Source organism: Cyanistes caeruleus, chromosome 8, assembly GCF_971803275.1.
Source record: "Cyanistes caeruleus chromosome 8, bCyaCae1.hap1.1, whole genome shotgun sequence".
In the NCBI taxonomy this organism is placed as follows: domain Eukaryota; kingdom Metazoa; phylum Chordata; class Aves; order Passeriformes; family Paridae; genus Cyanistes; species Cyanistes caeruleus.
Genome location: NC_141708.1, coordinates 6,704,240 through 6,730,366, shown reverse-complemented (window position 1 = coordinate 6,730,366; position 26,127 = coordinate 6,704,240). Strand labels below are relative to the sequence as shown.

At 40.9% G+C, this 26,127-nt stretch overlaps 1 protein-coding gene and 1 long non-coding RNA gene across 3 annotated transcripts in view; one reads left to right on the top strand and one right to left on the bottom strand.

Annotated features, from left to right (window-relative positions):
• SHTN1 (shootin 1) overlaps positions 1–25,336 on the bottom strand; it is a 54,086-nt gene extending 28,750 nt beyond the window's left edge. Inside the window, exons 1-8 of one of the 2 annotated variants that reach the window (XM_086900665.1) lie at positions 25,160–25,336; positions 18,355–18,407; positions 11,884–11,944; positions 7,696–7,790; positions 5,444–5,612; positions 3,356–3,453; positions 2,330–2,411; positions 533–627 (exon numbers count right to left, since the gene is read on the bottom strand). In XM_086900665.1, coding sequence (XP_086756791.1) covers positions 533–627; positions 2,330–2,411; positions 3,356–3,453; positions 5,444–5,612; positions 7,696–7,790; positions 11,884–11,944; positions 18,355–18,407; positions 25,160–25,217 — 711 coding nt within the window. In that variant the 5' untranslated portion in view covers positions 25,218–25,336. Of the gene's footprint in view, positions 1–532; positions 628–2,329; positions 2,412–3,355; positions 3,454–5,443; positions 5,613–7,695; positions 7,791–8,307; positions 8,413–11,883; positions 11,945–18,354; positions 18,408–25,159 lie in introns of those variants that run through there. The other variant, XM_023929934.2, reaches the window with a different exon arrangement.
• LOC147651852 (uncharacterized) lies at positions 8,456–17,073 on the top strand. Its single transcript, XR_015290114.1, has 2 exons — positions 8,456–8,958; positions 12,933–17,073. It is a non-coding gene; the product is annotated as an uncharacterized LOC147651852 (long non-coding RNA).
• Positions 25,337–26,127: the final 791 nt, after the last annotated feature.

Sequence of the window (26,127 nt, the reverse complement as noted above, 5' to 3'; positions counted from 1 at the left end):
AAGAGGCAACAACAAAATAGTGACAAAACCCAAGAAATACTTGTTTGCAAATAATCAGCATTTCATTGGCATTGTAGGTAAGTTACCTGTTAGTCAATTACAAAAAGTACCTTCAATATAATCTTTCAAAATGTGTCCCTCAATTTACACTGTAGTTTTGCAACGCCTTTTTTACAAGTCCACACATATTTTTCAGGAAAAAACAGAGCCCTTAAAATTATATCACTAGAAAGACAGCTAATCCCTCCAAGTTCCAACTGCGACATCTTCCACATTGGGATGTTGTAGCAAACTAAGCCCATGATAAATTTAAAGCCTTGCCTTGAAAGGGGACCTTGGTAAGGCTACATGAATAATTCCAAAATGCTTTATAAATGCTTGTTGAGAGAGTAAATTAATTTTTATGGATGAAATACAGATGTTACCTAAATAGTATCTGGGGCTGGACAAGAGCTGGGAATTGAAATCAAGTCATCTAAGCTGGTAAGGTTTTCCCACTTGCAATACCTTAATTTTTTCCTTGACTACTCACCTCTTGAGCAAATGATTCTGCTTTCTTCCGCAGGTTCTTTTCCAGCTCAAAGTTTTCATGAAGCTCTTCATATTCCTCTACTGCCAGCACAGACACTGTTTATAAGAATAAAACAAGATCAGAAGGAAAAGTGGAACAGATCAAAAGAAGTACTGTTTGATTTACCCAGATAAGCTGCTATTCCCTAGTACCATGAATCCTTGAATGACAGCATGACCTAGTTTTACATTTCCATACACAATCTTCTTTGCAATATTTGTCCTAAACCTCACCATATATATGCACAATTAATAATCTTCTGAACAGAGTAATATTTCTCTTCTTCAGACTCAAAATCTCCAGTAATAGGCATCAAGTGCCACAGACCATATTTTGCCTCTCTTTGCCTCAGAAGAGCTTTGCTGAATCTATCAAAGATTACGTTATTCTTGAGGAATCTGTATTTGTTTACCTGCTTTGGAGATGAGCAGAACAGTATTTAAAGGTAGGTACAGCAAGTGGTAATTTAGACAGTGGGATATACATCCCAGCATACCTGACTCTCAAAGTGATGCTAACTTAAAAAAGCAAATTAAAAAAAAATAAAAGCAACCACACACAAAAACTACCCAACAAACAACCCACGTACTTAGAAAGACTTAATATAAATGCATCAGCTCTGACTGAAATGCAGAGTGCACAGCTTCAACACAGTGCCACATAAACAAAATATACAGGAGGTATTGAACTCTTTGGTAGCTCATTTCAAGCATACAAAAAAATCTTGCTTTAATTTAACTCTTCCTTCCAATAAACAGGCAAATGGGAAACAAGGGGTTGTTCTTTCAATGCTTAGAAAAAAGAATAAAAATTCAGAAAATTTTCATCTGCCATATTATCCCATCAAAAGTTTCAAGCTAATCTGTTTAATCAACTGTTCTGAAGCTTGGTGTTTTAATGGCCTTCAAGTACTGCCTGCCATAGGTTTAAGAAATGAAGACACGAGGAAAGGGTAAGAGATTGGCACCTGGAGAAAGCTTCCAGGAGATGCCCTACTTTATCTAAGCCAGACCCACTGTCTTCCACTTCAGGAAAATGGGAAACACACAATGAGGCTTTTTGCCAAACAATTTTTAGTTTCTTAAGGCTTAAGCAACAAGAGGAAAGGGCAGAGTAATCCAAGGCAGTAAAATCTTTTCCCTCTCCTCTGAATTTCTTTGGGATCAACTATTATTCATGTAGAAGCACTCACCTTCATTAAGCAAAATCTTTTCTTTTCTGAGCCAGATCTCTTTTTAGACTTTCCCTGTCCTGGTTTTACCTCTCTTCTCTTTCCAGTAAAGGAAAATTTCTGATTTTCTTCCATAACTTGGAAATCTCATTTCACACATTCTAGCACTCCTGCCTTTCTCATCATCCTCTGAACATAAAACAAGTTGTGTGCAAGACCTTGGACACTCAAAATTAGAAGCTGCATCTCAGCTAAAAGGAAGACTGGTGTAATGATTAAGGAAAACAGAAGATTAAGGATCAAACCCCACCTCTATAAAGGACTATGCCCCTGCCCTAGTCTGTCACTTGTGCCACACAGGAAAATGTTTTCCTGTTCTCAGGTAACACCTGCTATTTACATTGTCACATTTTCCTGGCGTACAGAGAGTCTGGAACAGTCCATGAGTTGATGCAGTGCCTGCAGCACTAAGGTCGGGTGTCAGATCTGGACCACAGTCACTGATCTGTAACCTACTCCTTGTACTGCAACAGAAAAGCTCTGCAGCTTCTGCAGAGGGTGGTAGAGAACCTGCTGAGACTACACACCTCTGTTACATTTCTCCAACAGTTTTTGCTGCTTATTAACTTCAGTTGTCAAAACAGCCTTTTCTTCTTTCAACTTATTTACCTAGAAAAGTATAAAGAACACATCAAAACCAAGAGCATTTTAGTTAATGGCATAAGGCATACAGCACATACATAATACAAGCAGTATTTTGCTGTCAGTAGCTCTGTTTCCTAGGCTTGGCTTGATGCTGGGGTTTCCAGTGGGATGGAAAGCATTTTTATTCCACCTTACAGATGTTATAAAAAATGTCATAAAAGAGTTACGAACTAATCCTCCCACAGCATGTTTCAGTCACAGCTGCAAATATATGATCTTCAGAACCTTTAAGGATCAGGTGCCATAGCATGAAAGTTGGAAAGTTACTTGACTGTTTGCATTTTAATATAGTCAGACTCCTGTTTTGTTTGGTTTTTTTCCCTGGGCTCTGTTTATTGTCCAAGTGCTGTCAGCTGTGTCTTTCTGAATGCAAGTGTTGCATAGACAGGAAGAGCCACTAAGTCCTGATCTGCATCAGTACATGGCTTATCCAGTTCTCAAGCAGGAATGAAACTCTGCTGGCTTGAAAAGCCAATTTGCTGGTCTAATTATCATGACACAGCACTGCCAATGGCTGAACTTAAGGATACACTCAATGAAGTAGCACCAGTGATTAAACTACATGTCCTACAAAAGTATTTCTTACTTATCTGTGGGTTTAAGGAAATAAAAAAAAAAACCCTGCAGGCTGTGATGGATGAGGGGCTGTCAGAAAGGGGAGGTGACAGCTGTAATATGGGCGTTAGAACAGCTCAAACAGCTAAGGAAAAGTCATGTACCAGGGGGAGACTGGACTGTGACACAGACGGTCCCTTCCAGGGATGTGCCCTAAGAGATCCATCCCTGGCAGGACTTGAGATTAGACAGTATTCAATTAACTTCACAACTGAGTGTTTTTAGCAAAATAAGCTACAGAAAGTACCGACTCCACGCTAACATGGTCGCACCCTCCATGGTACAATACATACTTCTTCAATTATTTCTGCAAGTTTGCACCTCAGGTTTTCCAGTTCAATGGCCAAGGTCTTCTTTTCCTCATGAACAGATACGATTTGATCTCGCAGCTCTACAGTTTGAGGAAGGAAATGAAGAATATATTTTATTCAAAAAAAAACAACAAAGGAAATGTCATAGCAATGCAAGTTGAGTATGAAACACCTGAACTACGTATCAAGCATCAGTTGTAATCAAGGAACATCCTCAATAATTTATGAGCTTTGCATAAGTGTCAAGTAACAGATCTATAACTGGGCCACAGTTTCGGATTTACTCTATTGAGGTAAGCTCCTTGTTCAGTCCTGCTGTCTTTATTTGCATTTTGAATGATTCATTTCCTGATATAACAGGGCCAATCCTGCCACCACAGAGGGTCCTCAGCCCTGCTCTTGAGACTGTGATATCACAGAGACTCTGGGATAGAGCAGTGGAAAGCAATTTTTAAGAAGCATCCTTTAAAACAAACTAATGCACTTCAATTCTTTTTGGATCGTGAGTTTTTGTCACAAGGGAAATAAACAAAACAACAGGCAGTTAATACTTGGGAGGTTTTCACAGAAGAAATTGTCCTGAACAGCTGCCAATTTATACTCTTTGTAACATTATGTGAACAGAGTCAGAATATAACCTTTACTGATGGAAGAGCTAATGCTTGTAATTTTCCCCTCAGAATTTTTGCTCCTTAATTATTAAAATATGAAATAAATTAAATTCACAATGGAATAAAACATTTGATTATAATCACTTCTTAACAGGAGATCAGTTTGCATACATAATATATCAAGGTTTAGGTTCACATAAAATCACCACAAAAATCAAAATTTATTGATATATATTAGCTTTCAGTAAGTGCTCTCATTCCCCACCTGCTTCCCGTATTTCACAGCACTGCTGTTCACTGAATACCAGCCATGAGTTGAAAAAATTGTGGCTGATCAATTGCAGATGATGATGACATGCTGGATATCATTCTGTTTGGTCTCACATCTTGAAAATGTCCATTCTACACCAGCATCCCCCCTCTCAGTTCTGGAGCCTCAGATTTATTGTCCTCTAAATTAAAAACATACACTTTCTAAAGTAAATAAAAAGACCTGTTTTCACAGAAGATTCTTGATACACACTGTCCATTTTACAGATTTGTGCTCTCCAGAGAAATCAATGGAGAAAAAGTCTCACTGAAATTTATGGGACTTGGATTAATTCTGGTTTTACAATACATGTATCAACCTCGCTATTCATAGAAGAAAGTATATCCACATACCACAGAGTACTTAGACATCATTTGTTGCTTCAAGTCAGAATAAAAAAAAAAAAGTGAAAGCCTTCTTTATAAGAAGTTAAACACTTAATCTCTTTCCACAAAATCCAGAATGTGGGCATTCCCCTTTTTTGGATACTATGACACAGCAATACAAAAAAATCATGATGATTTCATCACTGGGATGAGAAGTAAGGCTGATTTTGGACAACAGAAATATTAACTGCCTTTCAAAAAAGACCCAGAAATTTCTGACCAAAAAAAAAAAAGGAAAAAAAAGCCCAGATCTCTCTTATCAATCTATTTCCATGTTCTTCAGCTTTGCTGTTTTACCCAGTACAACAGTCTCTCTCTAGGCTGCTTGCTTGGTAACAGCTCTGGAACATGAATGAAGTTTGTGCATACAAAGGTATGTAACAGAAACAGAGAATTTTGTCTGACAGGCTCTGAAATAATGACACTGCAGTTGAAGGTGACCTTGTCCTTCTGCTCAACTTTTATTTTGTTAGCAGTTTTAGGAAATGTTTCCTTTACTGATTCGGTAACATTGAACTCTCTTAGCTGGGTAGATCTCATTTTCCTATTGCATTTAATTTCCTCTGCATGCTGTATATCCCCTACCATTTATGTTACACACTACCAGCCCACCATATTTTCACTCATTCCTGGAAATCCTTTGATTCTGGCCACTCCCAGAAGCTGACTTGGAACCAGATCAATCTCTGCTCCAAACCAACACTGCTGTTCTTCAGACAACTTCTGCCTTGCATGGTGGTGTAGGATCAGCAACAATGCTCACCTTTTATTTGCTGCTGACAGTGCACAGAACTGCATGATCCAGAGGTAGCTTCTGTATCCGTGGAAGATTCATCCTCATCAATGTTAATCTCTTCAGTGATAATTTCTGGCCCCAGCTTGGCCATACAAAGCATACTAATTCTTTTCAAGGTTTTATTTTCTTTGTTCAGCTGAAAGGTGAGAAGTACAAACAGTAAGAAGCCAGTTAGTTCTGTCTTTAAGATACTGGGCAAGGGAAAAAAAGTCAACTGTTTTTTGTCCTTTATCATTAAAAGGTCTATCAAACAAAGAAGACAAAAGTAACATTAGATTAAGTTCCATTCAACATTAGAATGGTCTGAAGATGGGGTGCTTGTCCACTTTTTCCTCTGAAAGGCTTGAATTCAACATGATGCTTTATCCATGACCTTTTTTCCTCTCTAGTACTTCTGTTTAATAAATACTGTGTAGGTTTAAATCAATTAAATCAATTATCAAGCTAACTTAATGCTGCACATGCTTTGTGATAGCTGTTTCAGCTCCCCACCTTTACACATGCACAAGGAGTCCCAACTGAATGACCTGAAGAAGAGTTTGTGCCCCTGGAAGTTCATGTGGTTTTCCCAGCTGGATCAACTGGTTAAATAAAAATTTAACCATGACATCTCCTATACCCTATTTTGCTTATAAACTATAAATACTACCACTACTACATTCTTAGTCACAACAGAATTATCTCAAAATTCTTTTATTACTGTAGAGTCAACATACACAAGATGAGAGCCATCTCATGAACCAAATCTTTATGGATCAGAAACCGCTTTGGGCTGGATGCTTAAACACATGACTGGTTGGTGGATGGTACAGAAGAGATTCTAGAAGGCATCTCTGTCTTGATCAGGAAAAACTGAACAGGAGTCACAGCAAATGTTTAATTCTCATCATTTCTTTCACTGTCCTGCATCCAGACACCCCACAGCAGCAGTTCTCTGCAGGTGCAGCACAGCCCCAGGGCTGCTCAGCTAAATGTCAGGGTGACTGCCCACCCACAAGCCAAGCATTCCTTGTGCTCAGGTTTAAGAATGAGACTCAATTTTCTACTAATGACACACCACATGCCCAAGTCAACACGGATGTCAGAAGCCCAATATCAAAGAAAACACACACCGTACAGTTCATCTGACCCCGAATTTCTAACTAAGCAGTCTTTGATCCCCCTTATCCTCAGCCCTTCAACTAGGGGAGATTTAGCCAAGAATTTCTTGTCTTGTTCCCAAAGAATGAAAGTGAGCAAGTGGGGAGAGTGGTGTGAGGACCCCTACATGGTGCAGTGAGCTCACAGCCAAACAGCCCCGGGGAGCAAAGCGAGTCTTTGAACTGCCCTTGTACGCGCATTACAGGCAAAGTGCAGGGAAGACAAGTCGCATAAATGTGTTCATTTTCTTACTTATATGCTGATTGTCTATCTTATGAATTCTAATATAGTGTCATTATGCAAACAATTAAGTAAATACCTCCAGAAAGTACATTGCTAATGCATCTAAATTAAAGTGATTTCTTGCGGGTGTGATTTTTACCATATCTAAGGATGTACTTTGGGCAGAGAATGGGGAGGGAGGGGAAAAAAAAAAGAAAAAAAAAAAAAGGCAGTCAGCATTGCTAATGAAATTTGGTTCAAAATTGCTGTAATCCATTTTCTGATGAAGTGGCTCAGACGCATTTTACACAACCAAAAATATATAAGAGAGATAAAAACATTCTTTAATAATAATGCACTTCTGATGAGATGGAATATAGAAAATTACACACTTGCTAAATTCATCAGACTAGACGCAATCAACAGAGCAGTGGAGGTCACCTTTCCCCTGCCCTTGCTTTGCTTTCATAAACAATCACCTGAAATGTAATGCAGTGGTTGACTTTTTCCATTTGATTTAGACACTGAAATGCTCATTATTGTTTTCACACAGAGGAGTTCTGAAACTTATTTTCCATTTAACCTAAATGCATATGAAAACTAGAGATCAGGATGCTAGTCCATGAAAATAGAAACTACATTAAAATGGGTATTTTTTTTCTTCAAAGGTAGGAATGGTATTTTGCATCTCGCATCTGGCTATTAGTGTTTTGCCACTTCCAAACTACTTCACAGATCCACAAGATTATACAGGAACATATATGGGTCATGCATACAATCTCAAGTTTGAAATAAATAAATAGATAAACAGGTGAATAAATAGATCAGAAAACCACCATTATCATAATTCCTCTCACCTTAGAAGCCAAAGCCTCAGCACTTTCACGGCATGTCTTCTCAATTTCAAGATGGTTCTGAATACAGTTCACTTCCTCAATAACCATGTGAGAAACTAAGGGAAGAGTTCAAAAATTAGTCAATATTTTCCTGAGATTGACACATGCCTCCCATGATCAGAAATAGCATCTCTTCTTCTGCTAACTTTCATTGCAAGCATTTCAAACACAGGGGAGGACACAGATAATCTCCATAGACAGGAATTGTTCTGAGCATTGAATATTTGGGTTGTTCTTTTAAGCAATTCTCTCAAACCATGTTTGCAGCATTGGAGGGGCAACTGTAGAACTGAGTATAAACCTAGGAAGTAGAAGACCAGCAGCAGCCTCCTTGACCATCCTCATTCATCATCTTTATTTCACTAACACCTGAGGAATCAGAATGACACCTTTAGGATAATCCCTTAAGATTGCCATCATAACATCTTGAGAAGTCTGGAACCTCTGTATTTTCAAACAGCAAGATTAACTCTGATGTATTACAAAGTTTCTTTTCACTTTCTGGGCTGTTTCTTATTCAAAAACTCTCCCTGCTTGAGCAGGTCCTAAAATGAGCACCAGAGTCTCACCTACCTTCATTGTTCACAACACAGATTCCAAAACACTCACAAAACGTTCCCTGAGACCAGGGCCAAGACTGGGCTGACTGCAGCTGGAATGCAAGGCCGTACATGTGATGTCACAGCTGGAGGAACAGGAGACACATCTGCCCTCTGCACTTAGAGAACCCCTGTCACAATTGTGGATACACACCACTCTATCAAAAACAGGCAAAAAAGCAACCAAAAAGTTCTGGGAAAAATCTTGTTTTGTAACATAGGAGACCAAGGTGAATCAGGAAGCATTTAAAAGTACAGATACATTTTGGCTTGTAATTCCACTCAACTTCCAGCACTATCTATGTACTTTAGTAGTGTTCAAAGTCTAAGGGACAGGTTTAAGTTTGCACAGTGGAGCAAAGCAGAGAATCCAAGAATAGTTTTCCATTTCTCAGGCTCATCAATGCAATTCCCCCTTGGCTCCTGTCACCCTCATCCAATCCTAAACAGCAGCCTGGACCCTAATTCTGCAAGTGACTGCATGGCACAAATTCCTCCTCAGCCCAGTGTCAGGATTTCAATGCACAGAAAGGAACTACTTGCAGCTGAACAACACTTTGGGGCAGGAACAAGGCTGGAAAATACAGACTATTTTTTTCTAGTATTTCTCTTCCTTTCCATCAAGGTAAGCTTTAAAACCTAGGGATTTTATACCACTGGGTAGAGTGGTATCAAATTTCCCTCTTCCAACAGTTTTGACCAAAGACTGAAGAGAGAGATTTAAGCTCTCTTTGATATACAGAGATCATTTTATTGTCTACAAAACAGGACTTCATGATAGAAAAAAGAATGCCATTAACAAATGTTATTTATGCAGCTTTATACTTAATATCAACTGAATTTTTCATTATTAAAGTCTTGTTGTAGAGGAAACCAGCAACGCATTGGTTTCCTGAGGAGCTGCAGCAAACATAGAAAATCTACAAAAACAGAAAAGGCACGGCAGTGAATTGGTAAATCTTGGTCTAGAAACTATATCCACATGAAGTCTTCCACCAGCAGAGCAACCAGACCTCTTTCTTTGATTGTCTTTTTATTTCCATTTCTCATGACTATGGAGAAATTACCTGCTCCAAATGTGCCGTACCAGCTGCTACATTTAATTTGAGAGGAAAAGTTTCAGGTAGTACATCTCCCTATCTCTTCTGGTTTTATTCTACTGAGCCCTAGAAGCTTTGAGCAGTGATGGATGGAATGTTTTGGGCTGGATGAGGGAGCAGTGGAGATGCAGAGCTGCTCTCATTTTGCAGACAGCAATCTAAGGGCCTCAAGCAAGGCTAAAGTTAGGAAACAAGGATCGGGCTCTCATGGCAGAACTAGGGATTACTCTTGGTTCATTTAAACTTAATTAACCTGCAATTATGATTAACTCAGGGGAAAAAAGTCTTTCCAAATTAAATACAAAAAATATATTATTTCCTAAGTCTGTCTAAAGTTCTTATTATGTTAATATTAATATTCATAAAGAAGCACTAAGTGGCCTGAAACGTCTCTAACCTTGACAGTTTTTTTCAGGGGTAATAATAATCCGCAGCAAATGCAGGCCAACCAAAAACCACTTAACTAATTAGTAGTTGCAGTCACCGAGAAAACATGAATCAACACTGTTATTACAAGTGGCACATTTGAGTGGCATCTAATTATGACTTGATGAGCACGATACTTGCATTATCAACATTACTACTGCATCCCATCAGGGACTAAAAGCCGCTGATGGCATTGACTGCGAGAAACTCCCCCTCAATGGTACTGCAGCACCCAACAATCTCCTTGGCAGGGGCACCCTCACTAAATGACATGTTAAGCATAATTACTGGTAGACATTGTAAATAAACAGGATTGGAAGTGAAAATTGTACCAAGTGCATAAGACACAATCTGACACATTGGAAGTGGCAGCCTTAATTGAGAGTTTCTTTGACTGCTCAAGATCATTTCAACTGCATTTCTCGGAGGACAGTGATTATAACTGTGGAGACAGACGGCATAATGGTATCAGCACTGCTGACAGAGCAGTGAATTAAATTGTATCTGCTGTTGTGTGAAAGCCTTGATGAGAGGTACAGATCCTTAGTGGTCTTATCATTATAACACAATGGTCATGTTGTCATCAACCTTGCTGGCTCCAATTGAAAAGAAATGATTGTGTGTTGAAGCTTTCCCCCCCACCACCACCTTCTATCTCTTGTGCTCAATAGAACCAATTTTCAGAGAGCTATGAAATCACGCAATAGGGCCTAAAATGCAGCTGCTTGGCATACAAACGGGGCCCCATTAAACTGGAATCACACACAATATGTGTTTATGCCAGGAGAACAAATAGAAGCTGAGTACAGGCCAAGTTTATTCACAGACACAAAGCCAATGTAGCTCTTCATCAATATAATTGCCTTTTATATTGTCGTTTAAATAATGGGCTCTATTATTGCTTTAAAATCCTAATATTCCTGGCATTTTATCACTATGTTTACAAGGTATGTCCTTTAAAAATGTGAAAGGAAGATAAAAGAAACCTATAAAATCTTACAACATCAAATACTACCTCAAATTTTAAGTCTTAACTACTTGACATTTTCTGCCACACTCCAGTATTCCTCATATCATAACAAAAACAAAACAGGCAGCCATTTTTCCAGAGGAATTATACTTCTTAGAGAACATTCTTCCCTCACAGAACAGTTACCTAAGATCATTCAAGGCAGTAGACAACTCCTGTTGATTTCAGATTATCTTCCATAATTGTATCACACAAACTATTATAAAACAGAAGTGAGCAAATTCCTCTATTAACACAGTCACACAAAAGTACAGACCATGTGATTTCCTTCTCCTGCATTAACTTCATCCACATTTCTGATGCTTCATCGTGCAGTTCACTGTACTGGCACAAACCAGACATAACAGACCACAATCCCATTGTAATTGTCTCTTCTAAGGAGCTATTCCACTAGGATACTTCCACTCCCATTAGATGTGCTTTGTTGCTTCCAGACACCATACGGTTTCAATAGAACCATTACCATAAAAGTATAAAACTGAATATTGATGTCCTCACAGCCCAGATGAGATAGAACTTGCTCTATAAATTACCAATGAGAACAATTCATCCTAAAAATCTTTCCAGGTGTGTCTATGCTTAAAATAATATTAATCTTTCATTTTAAAAAAATTGCCATTATTACTATTATTATTATTATTATGAATCTAAGAAACAGCATCAAATCCCACTCACTTCAAGCATGCATCATTCCAAAAGTCACTTGCAGAATACAGGTGAGAAAGAGCCACATTTGCACCACTTTATTTTCACCTCTTTGCACCTTGAGTACAGCATTTGTACTCTCTACCTGTGCCAGAGAGTACAAATGCTGTGACAGTATTTATTCTGACTGTGGGCAAAGTCTCACTGGATTTAGCTCCTTAAACCTAGCTTTCAAGGAGAAACAGCAAGTGGACCTGATTCTCAGCGTTTTTAACACTGCTGTAGAGTGTGCAGAACTATGCTCATAACTGTCTACATCAAGAAAACCCCACTGAAATTATCAGCTTACTTTTCTGAAACTCCTCCAGCTTTTTGACAGCCTCATCTCTTTCTTGCTTGATTTTGTCACACTGTAAGAGAAGAGAAAATTGAAATGAAACACTGATCCCAGTTATTTAATTAGCAGTCACAACATGCAAAATCAACCAAGATCAATTGCAGCACAATGATGTACAGAAGCCTATCAAAGCATTTCTTCTTCCTTTCAGCCATGTAAGATCGATGGAAATTATGCATAAAAAATTCATTACTCAGAATATTTCCTATCCAAACTGGCATGCTGTACTTGATTTGGGTTCTGATTCAGAGCTACTCTGGAAATATTTTAAAGAGACACATCATCCAAAACTGATATAAACAGTTATCCATGTTACACCAACAGTCAAACCAGTACTTTGCATTCCAAAAATAGGCTTTAAGTCTAGTTTCTTTAACAGAAATGGACTCAGAAAAGAGGCCTACATTTCTATACCCACCATGTGCAAGGAAAACCTCAAAGCCAACCATCAGGGACATGCTGTTTAATTTCATTACATCATGAGCAAAGTTTCAGCTTTGTAGAGAGAAAGGCACTCCTTTTCATGCTTTAAGGAGTTCCCATCACCCCACTTTTATTAATTTTGTGGTTATTGCTAACACTACAGAGGCCCGCAATCACTGATCTTATGATGGAACCGTTTCTTCAAAAAGAAAGAATAAAACATATGTTAAAAAGAGTTCTCTAAGAAAACCCATTCTTTAAGTCAATGAAAGAACTCAAAGAAATGAGTAAAATTCACAAGAGACACAGTCAGTGATTAACCACAGTGTGAAAAACACATGACCAAGGGGGAAGTATGACAGGCACACAAGGTGCCTTACACACACATCCTTCCTCACATGCGGCTGAGCATGTTCACAGCAATAAATCAACCCAAGACCGTGAGTTAACTTCTGGAAGAGATCTGTGTGACTGAGCTCCTTACAGTGCAATTCTAATTACAAGGATGCTGGCCACTGGAACAGAACTGGGTAAAAAAAAAAAAAAACAGTCCTGAAATGATTTTGCTCGATTTTCAGTTTTTCCACATGAGGAGCCACTTTGAGTTAGCTGGGAAAGGAGCCTGCTGTTAAGCAACAAGAAGGGAGAGAGTCTGATTCAAAGGCAGCCAAATTCAAGAGAATTCTTCTATCAGCTACAGAGGATCTTGGATGAGACCCAAAGAAGGATCTGCTCTTGGGCAAGACGAGGACGCCACTGCTGTTGGCTCAGGGGCAGCTGATGGCTATCCGTGGGAGCGAAAGGAGCTGCATTCAACAAGCAATCTCTCTTCTCATGGTGCTGGGGTGATCAGTCTTCAAGGGACAGGGGCTGAGGAGGGGGACAGGTCAGTCACCAGCTGCTGTAGAGACTGTTAAACAAGGCAGAGCTGCAGAAGGAGCAAAGTCGTGCTGAGCAAGCAGCGGCAGACGAGGACTCACCGTTTCCTGGGGCCCTGTTAACAAAGAACCTGTCAAGAGAATCTTGCAGAGGAAAGGTGGGGAAGGGAAATCTGTGCATGAATCTTGCTGCTCTCTGCCCTCCCTGTTTCCTCAGTGAAAGTTTGCATTACCTTCGTGGCAGAAGTGCAGCCTAAGAGCAGGAGGTAGTGAAAGACGCAGAAAGCGTTTCTGGCTGTTCTGCAGAGCGCAGCTCTGCCGCGAAAGGGGAATTGGTGAGAGCTGCTTCCTCCTCCCCAGAAAGACACTGGAGCCACACTGACATACTTCACCCACGGATTTTACTGCACACTGAAAGCTTTCAGCCCACTGCACATTAAGGGAGCAAATGCCTTTAGTGTTCAGTTTAAAAACCAGGAACATTAGCATTTTAAGGATCTCATCTGTTGCCTGTGGAAGTCAACAACCTCCCTACTGATGGAAACCTTGATGTAGAGGACACAGCACACTCCCTTATCCCAACAGCAGGAAAAACTCCTTTTAAAATCCTCCAGGCAGCATGCTGTAAGGCAAAGCAGCTTTCCCTGTGCAGTGAAAAGGAGAAGTTAAATGACCTATTCCACTTCACCTCGAGTGCTATTTGCAGAGAGAGCTCCATTTGGACCACGGCAAGCTGACTATTCTCCTCCTAACTGCGACATTTCTCTGCACAATCAGGGTCTCTAGGCTTGGGTCTCTGCAGAGCAATTCCTGTTCCCAGTTGCAGTTTTCTCAATACCTTCCTTTTGCTGCTACTGTGCTTCAGAATGAAAGAGAAGGAAGAAAAGGAGAGCGGGAGATTGCTGCCCTTGCTGAAATGATCAATGGAAAGCACTTTGCCTTCTGTCTTGCAATCAGAGCCATGCAAGCAGAGCTGTTACAGTTCCTTCCAAAAAAATACCCTAGTTAATCTTCTAAAAATTAGAAAAATTTGAGATTTTAACTACTTATACAGTTTCAAATTTGAAATTACACAAAGATAAAAAGCCTATAAACTATGTTTCATAATAAAAAATACGGTCACTCTTCAAAATAAATTGACCTTACCTTTAAAACTGAAGTTAAAAAATCAAAATTTAGACATATGAGCTGCTCATTAAATGCTCCACAGAAGTCTTAGAAGTTCATAACCATCTCACTTTTCAAAAAAAGCAATTTGAGGCATACACAATAGAATAATTAATGGGCAAAAGTATCACTATTCCTGAAGATTAAAAGGCAAATAGCATAAAATTTCTATAAAATTTACTGTTCACCTTCCACATTCAAGCACATACAACTGATAAGGAGAAACATTTTTCATGTATTTACTAAGCTTCCCCTTTTCAGTGTTAAGAGATAGCTCCAAACTAAAGAGTACCCTTGAATAAAAATTAAGAAGTTTGTAGCTCCTTGATTGCCAGTCATTTTCTATTTTTAAGAGTTCCAGTTTCTCTGCAAAGTAAAATAAGCATTTATTCTGTTTTATTTAATGTATCTAGTATTAGTAATCTAATATTTATACCACGATTATCTCACTTATAAAAACCCCAGCAATATAAACAGACAATACTGCAGTCCTGAACTGGCTACAGGAGTCAGTGACAATATCCTAGCAGTAAAAATGCATTGCATCTGTATTTTTAGAAATTAAAAGTCCAGTTGCAAAAATTAATTTTGTGAATAATTCCATATATTCTTCATCTTTGCAGGCGCTAGTTCAGAAGATTTGTTGATTTCACTTCTTTCAGATTTTAGCCTCCTAGGTACCCAATACACAAGACAATACTTTAATTTCTAGTTTCTTGTCTATTCTCTACTAACAGGCTTCTTTTTTGCCAACTATTTTGCACATAAGCTCCTACAGACTTCTGTAAAAGGCCTTCAAAGGGCAAAAACAACAGAGAAATTGTTCAGTCCAGATATTAAGATGCAAGAAGTTCACATAGTAGTCATATAGTCAATTAAACCATTGCTAAGCAACACAAGACACAATTCTTTCCCATTTACACAGACTGTGAAATGTATGCAGATTTAATGCTTGCTCTAAAATTATGAGTTTGGTGCAGTGCTCAAAAGTATCCAATGACATCTGCAATAGTCAGAAAAACAATGAGCAGGTCATCAAGGCAGAACCCCTTCCCCATTCCCACTTGGTGACAAAACACAGAATCCACTCCATCCGTGTGCTTTAACAGAGCAAACACCATGAATGATGTATCAGAGATACACTATTACACCTACTGTTTGGGATAGCTGTCTTGGTTTTTTTTCCCCTACTGGCAGCATGACAAAACACTGTCAAAACCAGCGTTCAGAGTCATTTCTGTCTGATTAGCAAGTAGTCAAATATTTATTCATGATCTGACTCTTGAATATGTCAGAACTGCATATTAAGTTACCCACATTTGTGTGCAGCTGAACAGTTATCCATTTTTGGGGGGTTGATATGAATGTTTTGTTGGCTACATCAATAAAAAAAGGTGACCTAAGAGATGTAATCTGCCAAAATAATTTTGGTTCCATTGTTTCTAAAAGTATTTAAAAACATGAACAAAAAATGTCTGGGGAAATGCTGTTAGAAGCTCCACCAGTGGTCTCCAAATTGTCAGCTTGGCACGGCAATGAGGAAGAGACACTGTGGATCAAAGATCTTGTATTTTGCTGTTGAATTTTCATGGTTATTAGCATCCCTTTAAAGCAGCAGTGCTTTGAACAAAGTAACCCACGTAAAAGTCAATTTACTTCCTAATTTTAAGAAAAAGCATGGAACAAAGAGCATAGATTTTCAAAAATTTAAATTATATCTTAAGTTAGCTGCCCATTATCCACTAAGTTGCGCATGTCTAATGGAAATTAGGACAATTTCTGCATGCACAGCTCATCTTTCAGAGCCATACAAGTACAGTAGTGACTTAGAAAAGTTTTCCATCAAGTGTACCAAAAGCACATACACACAAGACTATTTAATTCTTCTGTGGCATCTTCCACACACAGTCTGCAAGACACCTGCTAAAAAAATCACTTCTCATTCTCCTGTTGATGTAATTACGTGACCACAATTGATACAGAGGCCATCTGCTGACATTCACAGCGACAGACAGTGGCAGAAAGTGGAACAGAAATCACCCACAACTTCCCAGACCCACAGGCAGAAAAAGCCTGTGCTACATTTTTCCAGTAGCAGGTTTGATCCTGCAAAGCACAAACTAAGATACAAAGCAAGAGATGGTATGGACCTTTAGGATTACTCTGCCCTGCCATAACACAAGAATAGTTTCTTCCAGTATTGGCACTGGAAAAAAACATAACCATGAACTCTGTATCAGTAATTTTTTTTTTAAATTTTTTTGTGGAAGAAATGCACTTAAAGCCTCACACTTAACCACTTGAGTCCTAGTGCTTGAACAATGAACCATGAACTGCTTACACAAGCACATCAATTTGCAGGATGGAGTTTATGAAGGGAGAAAACGTGCATAATGACTGAAAATCCAGCTCTGAGCATGTGGCTAACTGATTTGCTCAGCTGGGAACGCAATCCTCACGCACTCAGGCTTGGAGGACTTTCGGGTGTTACGCAAGTATTCTGAAAAAGTTCAAAGCAGCCTCCAGATGAAACACACAGGAATAGCTAGAGATATGCAGCTGTAGAAAAAAAGTCTTGTGAGAGGAGCAAGGAGACAAGAAGAGAAGAATGGAAGAAACAAGCACAGAACATCTCATTCCATCTCAATTTCAGAAATAAAATTATTCATTTAAATTCCCTTTGAAGAAAAAAACTTTAATAAAAATGTAGCTCAGGGAAGTCTCCCTATTCCTCCCTTCCCAAGCTGAACAAAGCTTTGCTGAAGAAACACCAAAGCTGATATGACTAGGGTTCAGGGCAAAGCTGGGAGCCTGTTTTTCATGGGATGTACACATGCCCTGGCAGGGCACTCCCCACGTGTGATAGAAGCCAACAGCCAGCATGGCACAAACTAAAGGAAGAGAGCAGAGCAGGTCAGGATGCTGAAATCACCCCCAGGCTGCAAATGGTTTGGAGACTGCAAGAAACCTGCCCAGGTGTCAAACATGCTCCTACACACCCCTCCCTTTCTGCTGCCAGAGACAGCATTCTGGGCTGGATGGAATCTTGGTGTAACTCAGTTTTACTCTCATTTTCTTCTGAGCATTTCTTCCAAACAGCAAAGACAGAGGAATGATTTCCTGGGATATCCAAGACATTGGTGAAGGACAGCAGAACAGGAATGCAACAACAACCAAAGTGAAAAGGACAAAGAGGTCAGAGGATAGGAGGGAATGAAGCACAATATGCTGACCTCAGTAGAAATACACATAATCTTTGCCGAATCATAAGTGAACATAAGTTTCAAATTTTCTTTAACAACAAGAAAAGAGTTAAGGACAAGATCTTCTCAATACAGTCTTGAATTGAAACATTTGTATCTAAAAATAAGCCTTCCAAAAAGATTTCAGAAGAAGCTGAATTAAACCTACACATCTTGGCAGCTAACAGGAATTTGAAAAACTAACAGCTTTCTCACATCTTCAGCTCACACTGGAGAAAGGAGAATGTTGGTTACAATACAGTGTAGCACTGACTCCCCTGCATTCCTCCCTACCTTCAGAAACCATATTCCTACACTCTGAACGTTCAGAAGCTGAGGGAAGTTGTTCTCTTTTACTCGTATCAGTAATTAAGTCCCCTGTGCAAATGAAGGCATAATAAAACAAGACTTAGATCAAAGAGAAACAATTTTATCTGAACACATGACTTGGTCTATGCTCCCACTGTAATCACAGGCAAACTTGGTAGAGCAGCAGTCACTTAAAATATATTTACAGGAACTCTTCTGGAATGGGACAAACAGAACAGTTGTGAGAGCTGCATTCATTGCTCCTTAAAACATATAGGTACAAGTAATATTTAGTATTAGCATGTAATAGTGAGCTCAAAAAAGCAGTCAACAATCTGCCACAGTCCACAAGGTATCTAGTATTTAGCATTTCAGTATTAAATGAATTATTGATATATACAAACCTCTTCTGTTTTTTTCTTATTTTCTGCTCTAAGCTCTTCATATTCGCCAATAGCTACACAAGAAAAAAAAAAAGAAAAAAGTTAATACAGCAGTACCTCTTTGCAAATTAGCTCTCCATTTGATTAAATTGAAAACACTTCTGTTTGTCTACACAGACTTCTTAAATAACATGGGTCATAAACTTCATTAATAGCCTATTAATATCCTATGAACTGGATAGCCTTCAAGAATTGAAGCAATTAGGAAGTGTCTGAAAAAGATGGTAGCTCCCAAAACAATCAATTTTTGGTCAATGTAGAGTTAAACAATCTTATTGATTGAGTTCAAAAATTACAAGGTGAATATACTGGTTTGCAGTGACCATTTTAAACCCACACTGGCTCAGGTTACAGATCAATCCTAGAAAGAATGGTTGGTGCAATATATGGGTACCTGCAGAGTAGATGATCTGTGCACCAGTAAAACCAGGGTCTCCTATCCATCCCTTTACTTTGCCCCTACTTCTCCTTATGAACCCAAAATTCCTGCCCACCACCCATGCCCAAGAAGCAGGAAAAAAACCAAACAAAAAACCAACAGATAAACAAACAAGAGACCACACTGATGCACCAGCTTATTTCCTACACAGGAGCAAAAAGGCTGTCTACACCTCTTGGTCACTGCTCCACTGCCAAGCCATTCCCTGCTCCCTTCAGGAAAATAAGGCAAGAGACTTCTACCATCCAGATGCAAGAAAGGGAATGAAAACTGTACCAACAGACACAACTCGAGTTTCTTCATACTTGAAAACTGCTCATGTTTGCTCACCTTTAAGGTAAAGTCATTCTTGCCATTGGATACTTTACAAAAGACTGAAAAATGTAAATAGAGATTTGCCCCACCCTCGGCAGCTCTCTTCACACACTCCATGAACGGAGAACTCTGAATCATTAGCCCTGAAGGAGAAAATATCAGAATATTCTGGGCTAGAGCTCTCAACCCACCCAAAACATTTTCTCAGCCAACCCTGCTCTTTCTTAAAAGAGTAAAACCCCAAAACAGCCAACATGAGTGAACACAGCATGTTCCTTCACAAGAGTGACCTGGCTTATCCACCAACTACTCACTCCACAGCTCAGCTGGCCAGAAGGGACTGTCCTGGAAACATATCAAGGCCTTTTATCAGTATTAAATTAAGTAGGTAACTTTGTATGCAGAAGCTCCTTTAATTATAACTTAGTCTTTTGACTTTCAGTTGTGAACCTGTGTCTCCTGAGCCTGAATTTGCTAACAAAATGTAAGTATTATCTAAATTAGATGTTTTGTATATTAGGTACTTACCATGTCTAAAAAGCACTTATTACTAAAACAAGGCCGTAAGGGTAAAAGTATATAATGACTATAATTCACAATGAACAACAGGAAAGACACCTTCATTTACACAGAGTGGGGTGGTGACTCTTCTTATTTTCATTAAAAAAAAAAATCAACCCCTTTCCTAAAGCTGCTTATCAAAAAACATAAATTAAAGAAAAATCCCCAAACTTTAAAAATACTACATGCATATACTTTAGTATTTATATTGCAAACCAGGGTGGCCTTCAAGTTGACTGAGAGCCATTCCATGCCAAATCAATAAGTAATGCCACTTGAGGATTTCAAATCTACTTATTTACTCAAAAAATAAGTAGAGCTGTCAAAGGAAGCAAGTGTCACTCCACTGCTTCTGCTTCCATACCTCGGACCAGGCAAGTCTTTACTGGTACAGGCAAGAGAAAGAGCTGATGGTGCAAGAAGTCCTCTGCTCTGGATGAAACAAGTTACCCTGATTAAGTCATATTTTGTTGGTAGTAAACTAACACCTGGCTTTTTGGATATCTCACTAGAGACAGAATTACCACTGTTAGCACCAGAAGCTTTAATGGAATTGCTGCCGCCACATTGCTCCCCCCAGTGTACAGGGAATAGGAAGAATCAGGCCAAGAATGTGGTGAAAACTCCTGAACAACAATGGCCTCCTACATGTACAGAACACACAAGACTGTGAAGTGCTGTCAAAAGGATAAAAAAAAAGCCAAAAGGGATCCATTTTCCCCTTGTTCACCGTTTTAGGATCAGAGATCCCTTAAGCTAAATCCAACTAATCATATTTCAACAGGATACAGTAAGGCACCAGCCAGGTGTAAATTATTTTCAAGCAGTGCCTGGGTAGCATTTTTAACACCTCCTTTTGTTAGGGGGAATGTATGGGACAGCATTACACTCATCATTTTACAATGACTCCAAATCTTGACTCACAATACACAAACCTATTAGCAGACCTAAAGTTTACTTGGGCAAACCAAGCTTTTGGTCAGATGTCAGCTGCATTAGCTGAAACCTACACGGCTCAATTACCTAACAGTTGTTAAAAAAATAAACAAATAAAAATCACCTGTGTAAGTACACAAAGATAAGGTACAAATACTGTAAGTCAGCTCCTGCATCTATGTTCCCATATGCCTTGACTTTACTCAGATCTGTGAAAGTGTGTACAAATAAATTTAATTAAACCCCAAATTTACATCTTGCAGTCTTACAGCTTCCTTGAAAAAAGAGGGCAGGAAAACTAAACACACCACTGCCTGATAAAGACCAACCACTAAGTTCACACCAAAAGATTTGCCTTTAAAAGTTTCTGGAAAAAAAATAAAAGATAGGGTTCAACACAAAAAATTGTACTGGGAGAAATATCTGAACTCTAATACACTCAAGCAGGATGGGTTCTGCTGGGGAATAATGGCTGCTGTGTATGAAGATATCCACACAGGCACATGGGGAAAAATAAATTATAGATGACTATAAATTAAAAAATAAATTATAGGTGACTATAGAGGGGAAGACAGCAGCCAACAAGGTGCCCTAAGAAATTCCTCTGCCCATAAAAATTACCCACTTGCCACAAAGTAAAATAAATTTGTCAGACCACATTAGGAGCTTGTCAATAGCTTATATTTAAAAGGTACTGCTGTCAGATTGGCAGTATATTCTGCTCCTCAGAAGATACATGTAAGATGTTCCCTTACTCAAAGGTGCTGACATTAAAAGAAAAAAGTTTTAAGAGATCAAATAGATCATAATTTTAAAAAAAGTATACAGAGTCATAGTGCTTGGGACTAGAGACTGGAAATATCACATTTCATCAAATCCAGCCAACAAACTCAGAGCAAAGTTAGACCTTTCAAAAATGAAGAAAAAAATCCAGGCAATATGAATACCTTTAATATATGTGTGGTTAACAGCAGTTGTTAACCACTGTAATTTAGCAAAGTGACCAGAAATGTGGCTGTGACAGTGGCAGTGCTGAAGTGTAATTTTACCCAGTTTATAACTCCAGACACTTTGATCACTGACTCCTCTTTCCAACTGAACAAAAAAGGGACTATTGCAGAAGATGACTCTGTCTTTAAGGGCAAGGTACCAGCAGTGCCAATAAAACGAAAGACAAACAAGGCAATCTTCCAGGCAGGTAATCAGCTACTGTTATGATTCAGCTGTTAGTCATGTTTGCTACCATTCCTCAGGTTCTACAACCAACCACCAACAACACAAAGTTTTGACAAAGTGCTTTTTTTTATTTTTTATTTAAGTCTTACCCACAAGAATGTAAGGGTCAGCTGAATAAAAGTGTCCATCACTGGAAACATCACTTGAAGTACAGTCAGGTGATAGCAATATTTATGGTGAAACTGCTTTATTAAACCATGACATTTCAGAAAACTATTTGAGGATTAAAACTCAAACAACACTTTAAAGTCCCAAATATCATCAATACAGAGATCTTGTTTCTCCATGATGCTCATCTTAAACTTGGTAATGGAGCAAGCTGAAGAATGATCAGTATCAGGTATCTGAGTCTAACACACAGGACTTGGAAAATTCAGCATGGCTGAAAGATAAGAGTATCTCGCACACAGACGGCTTCAGTGTCCTTGCTGCTGCTCAGAGCTCTGCCAAACAGCCAAGCAAATTTGCCCAAGCCCCAGAGAGCTTCACAGCTGCCACTGAGAATCGAGTGGGCAGCTACAAAACACCTGCCTCAGGTTCAATCTCCTGCCCTTGCTCAGGAGAAATATAAGCAGCAGTTGAAATGTGACAGCAGCCAGCCACAGACGCTGCTGCCTGCCTTCCCCTCTACCTATGGCACCACTGCTCAGACAGTTCATTTACCTGCTGCCAGGCAAGTCTCTCAAGACTAGAAAAACAAATCCTGAAAATGAAACCAAGGCAATGGCTACTGAATGAATGTTTCCTGAAACCTCTCCAAATCCATTTGCATTTTTCAGAAATCTGACTACATGGCAAAATGCTACAAGAACCTGAAGCCGTACACCAGTCTGAACAAAATAAACATAGGTCAAGTCTGTGTACCCATTACCCCAAATATTCAGATCCAGAAAATCCTTCCACCAACTGCATTTATTTCCAAAATAATATTGATATTTATATTTGGAAGCAATAAATAAGAAAATTAAGAGACTCTCATTAATAGACCATCCTAAAATTACTTGAGAGAACTTGGTAGTATCAAAAATAGTCTTGTTTTGTTATCAATAGTCCTGTTATCAATAAGAATGGAGGGGACACTATCTATTCCAAATTACAGTATATGAAGAGTAAGCAAATTTACTTTTCTACAGTAACAATATATTTTATTTTACTATCTTCATTACCTTGCCACTGCTTGAGTTTTCACTCTAGGCACCAGAGTCATCAGTTAACACAACTTAACTACTGATTCAACTAAGGGTGCTACCATATTTTTTGCATAGTTTTAAATGTAAAACAGAAAGGTACTTTAATTTTATTTCCATTGACTAACTTTTTGCCTACATAAAACAACTTTCTCACCAGCCACATAATCACAGAAGTAAGTTAGCCTAACAACAAGCTCCTGTGTTTAAGGATGAGTAGCCACCAAGAAGAGAGCCATATAGGACTGGATTTGCCAAGTACAGCTTCTATTTCAGCAGCTCAGGTGGATCTGGGACAGCCAGTCCTCAAGTTACGGTAACTTTCCCTTGAACTAATTCCTCTGGTCCTGTAAAATTTCCTTAGACATTAAAGGATACCCAGCTCACTGCAGGAGAAGACTTTCAGAGAGCAGAACCGAAACCCTGCTCTGAACAACTTCAACAGGCTTGGTTTCCTCTAAAGAATAACGCAAACACATATTTTTTGCAACTGATTATTTTCATTTCAACAAATATTCTCTTGGAGGCAACAGTATTGGAGGGAAGCAGTCAGTCAGCAAGAAAACCAGATTTTGAGCCTTGTTTTTTGGTCTCAGATTATCAAAACACACAGCTGTAAGATTAGCATTTTACACCTAATGAATCCTTCCAAGGCAGAATCTATCTTGTGCTGATGGTAATCATGAATTTCTAAAGCTGAGCATACAAGAAAAACACAGAAAAATGACAAAGCAGGTCATAAATTGTCCATTAATATCCAAATGAAACTTGCTTCAGAAAAGCTTCTACTATACACCAAAACTGATGGAGCGCATTTATGGTCAAAATGAATGACAGAAAAACGGCCACTGATCACATGCCTGTAATTTCACTCTTTTACACAAGTTTGTCCAATAGGTCCTGTCCAAATGACCCCTCCCTGGCTCGTGGGAGCCCAGGAGAGCTCAGCTCTGGGAATTACCAGATGTGAATTCCAGCGTGGCTCCTTCGCACCTCCTGCACATGAAGCTGTGGCACAGGAGGCAACACCGACCGCTTGGTGTGCAGGAAGAGGTTCACAATTCAAACACATCTTCAAAGGTTTGAATGTGCCTACCTGACTAACTAAGGCTGCAACTTAGCTGGATCAGCCTGGCTCAGGGACAGACTGACTACAGGGGAGTTAAAAAATGGCTTATGAGCACCCAAACTCTTCCATGCGCCTTCTTGCAGAAGATTAAATATTACAGTGTTCTAGTTTCTGAGTCAGACTATGCACTCACGAAACTGAACACGCTGAAATTCTGGCCTTTTCTACTACAGCACCTAATGTGACACACACGGCACCAAACCAGCCCAGGATGGAACTACTGAAGTGCTACAGAGACCGAAAGCGCATCAGGACGAGCCCTGAGCTATCAGCGGCAAGTTTGCTCGCTGGTGGGGACCGGGCTGGCAGATGTTCCATGGGTCGGGGTAGGATCGGACCCTGCAGCACGGAGCGGGAGATGGGACACGCTGGCAGGTTAGGCACAGCCTGGCTCAGCTCCACGTGAGGCTCAGCCCTTCGGAGTGCCGGCGAGGGCAGACTGGCACGCCTGGAGCTGTCCGGCCGTGCGGGCTCTGAGGCGCCAGCTCCCCGCCAGGGCAGCACGGAGCGGGGCCGAGGCACCCCCGGCCATGTGCTGAGGCACCGCCGCCTCCCGCCTCCGCCATCGGCCCCCGCGACGGCCGCGCTCGCAGAGCCACTCGTCAGCTGGGCTGGAAAAGCCCTCGGAGATCTTCCAGCCCAGCCCATCTTCAGCCAGAGCGGGCACCTGCGGGGCGGCGAGGCAGCCGCGGGGGCGCCCACACGGGGAAGAGCCAACACGTTCCACTCCCCTGCTTTATTTCATTAAGGCTTTTATTATTTCCCTCTGCACGGGCAGAGCGAGGGGCCTGGGAGCGGGGCCGGGGGACGCCCAGGCCGCGCCCGCCCCGCCGCGCCCCGTCCCCCCGGCGGGCGCGGAGCCCTCATCCCGCGGCTGCCGCTCCCGCCGGCCGAGCCCGGGCCCGCGGCGGAGCGGGGGGAGCCGCTTTCTCCAGCGCCGGAGGCGGCGCCGCCCGCCCCTACCTTGGTCCTTCAGGCTGGCGAGGAGCTCCAGCTGCTTCTCCTCGTCGGAGCTGTTCATCTTGCCCCGCCGCCGCCGCCACGGGCCGGCGGCTGCCCCGCTGCGCTCCGCCCCAGCGAGCGCGGCTTCACCTGGCAGCGGGCGGGCGGCGGCGGCCGCAGCCCCGGGGCGCGGCGGGCGCGGCGAGCGGCCCGGCCCGCTCCGCTCTGCACATGCCCAGACTCCCGCGGCGCCCCAGTGAGCATGTGCGGGTGCGGGCACGGCCGCCCGGCCCGCGGGCAGCTCCGCCGGCCGAGACGCGCTCGGAGCGGGGCGTCCCGGCCGGCCTGGCTGCCCACGGAGTCGCAGATCGGTTCGGCTGCAATAGACTTCTGAGGTCATCGAGCCCAACCTGTGGCCGAACGCATCCATGCCAACCGCACCAAGGCACCAAGTGCCGCGTTCAGACTTCCCTTGAACACCTCCAGGGATGGTGACTCCACCACATCCCTGGGCAGCCCATTCCAGGGTCTAACGACCCTTTCCATGAAAAAATTCTTCCTAATGTCCAACCTAAACCTCCCGTGCCTTAAGACTGTGCCCCTTGTCCTTGGTTTTCTGGGAGCAGAACCTGACCCTATCTGGCTCCAACCTCTTTCCAGGGACTTGTAGAGTGACAAGCTCTCCCTGGAGCATCCTCCAGGCTGAACACCTCCAGCTCCCACAACTTCTCCTCACAGGACATGTACTCCAGACCCTCCACCAGCTTTGTTGCCCTTTCCTGGACTCACTCCAGCACCTCAGTGTACTTCCCAATTTGAGGGGCCCAGAGCTGGACACAACACTTACAAGGTGTGGTCTCACTAGAGCCGAGTACAGGTGAAGTCCTGGTCCTGCTGCCACACTATTCCTGATACAGACCAGGATGCCTTCTTGGCTCTTGACCAGCACTCCCAGGTCCATTTCCACCGAGCCGCTTTCCAGCCACTCT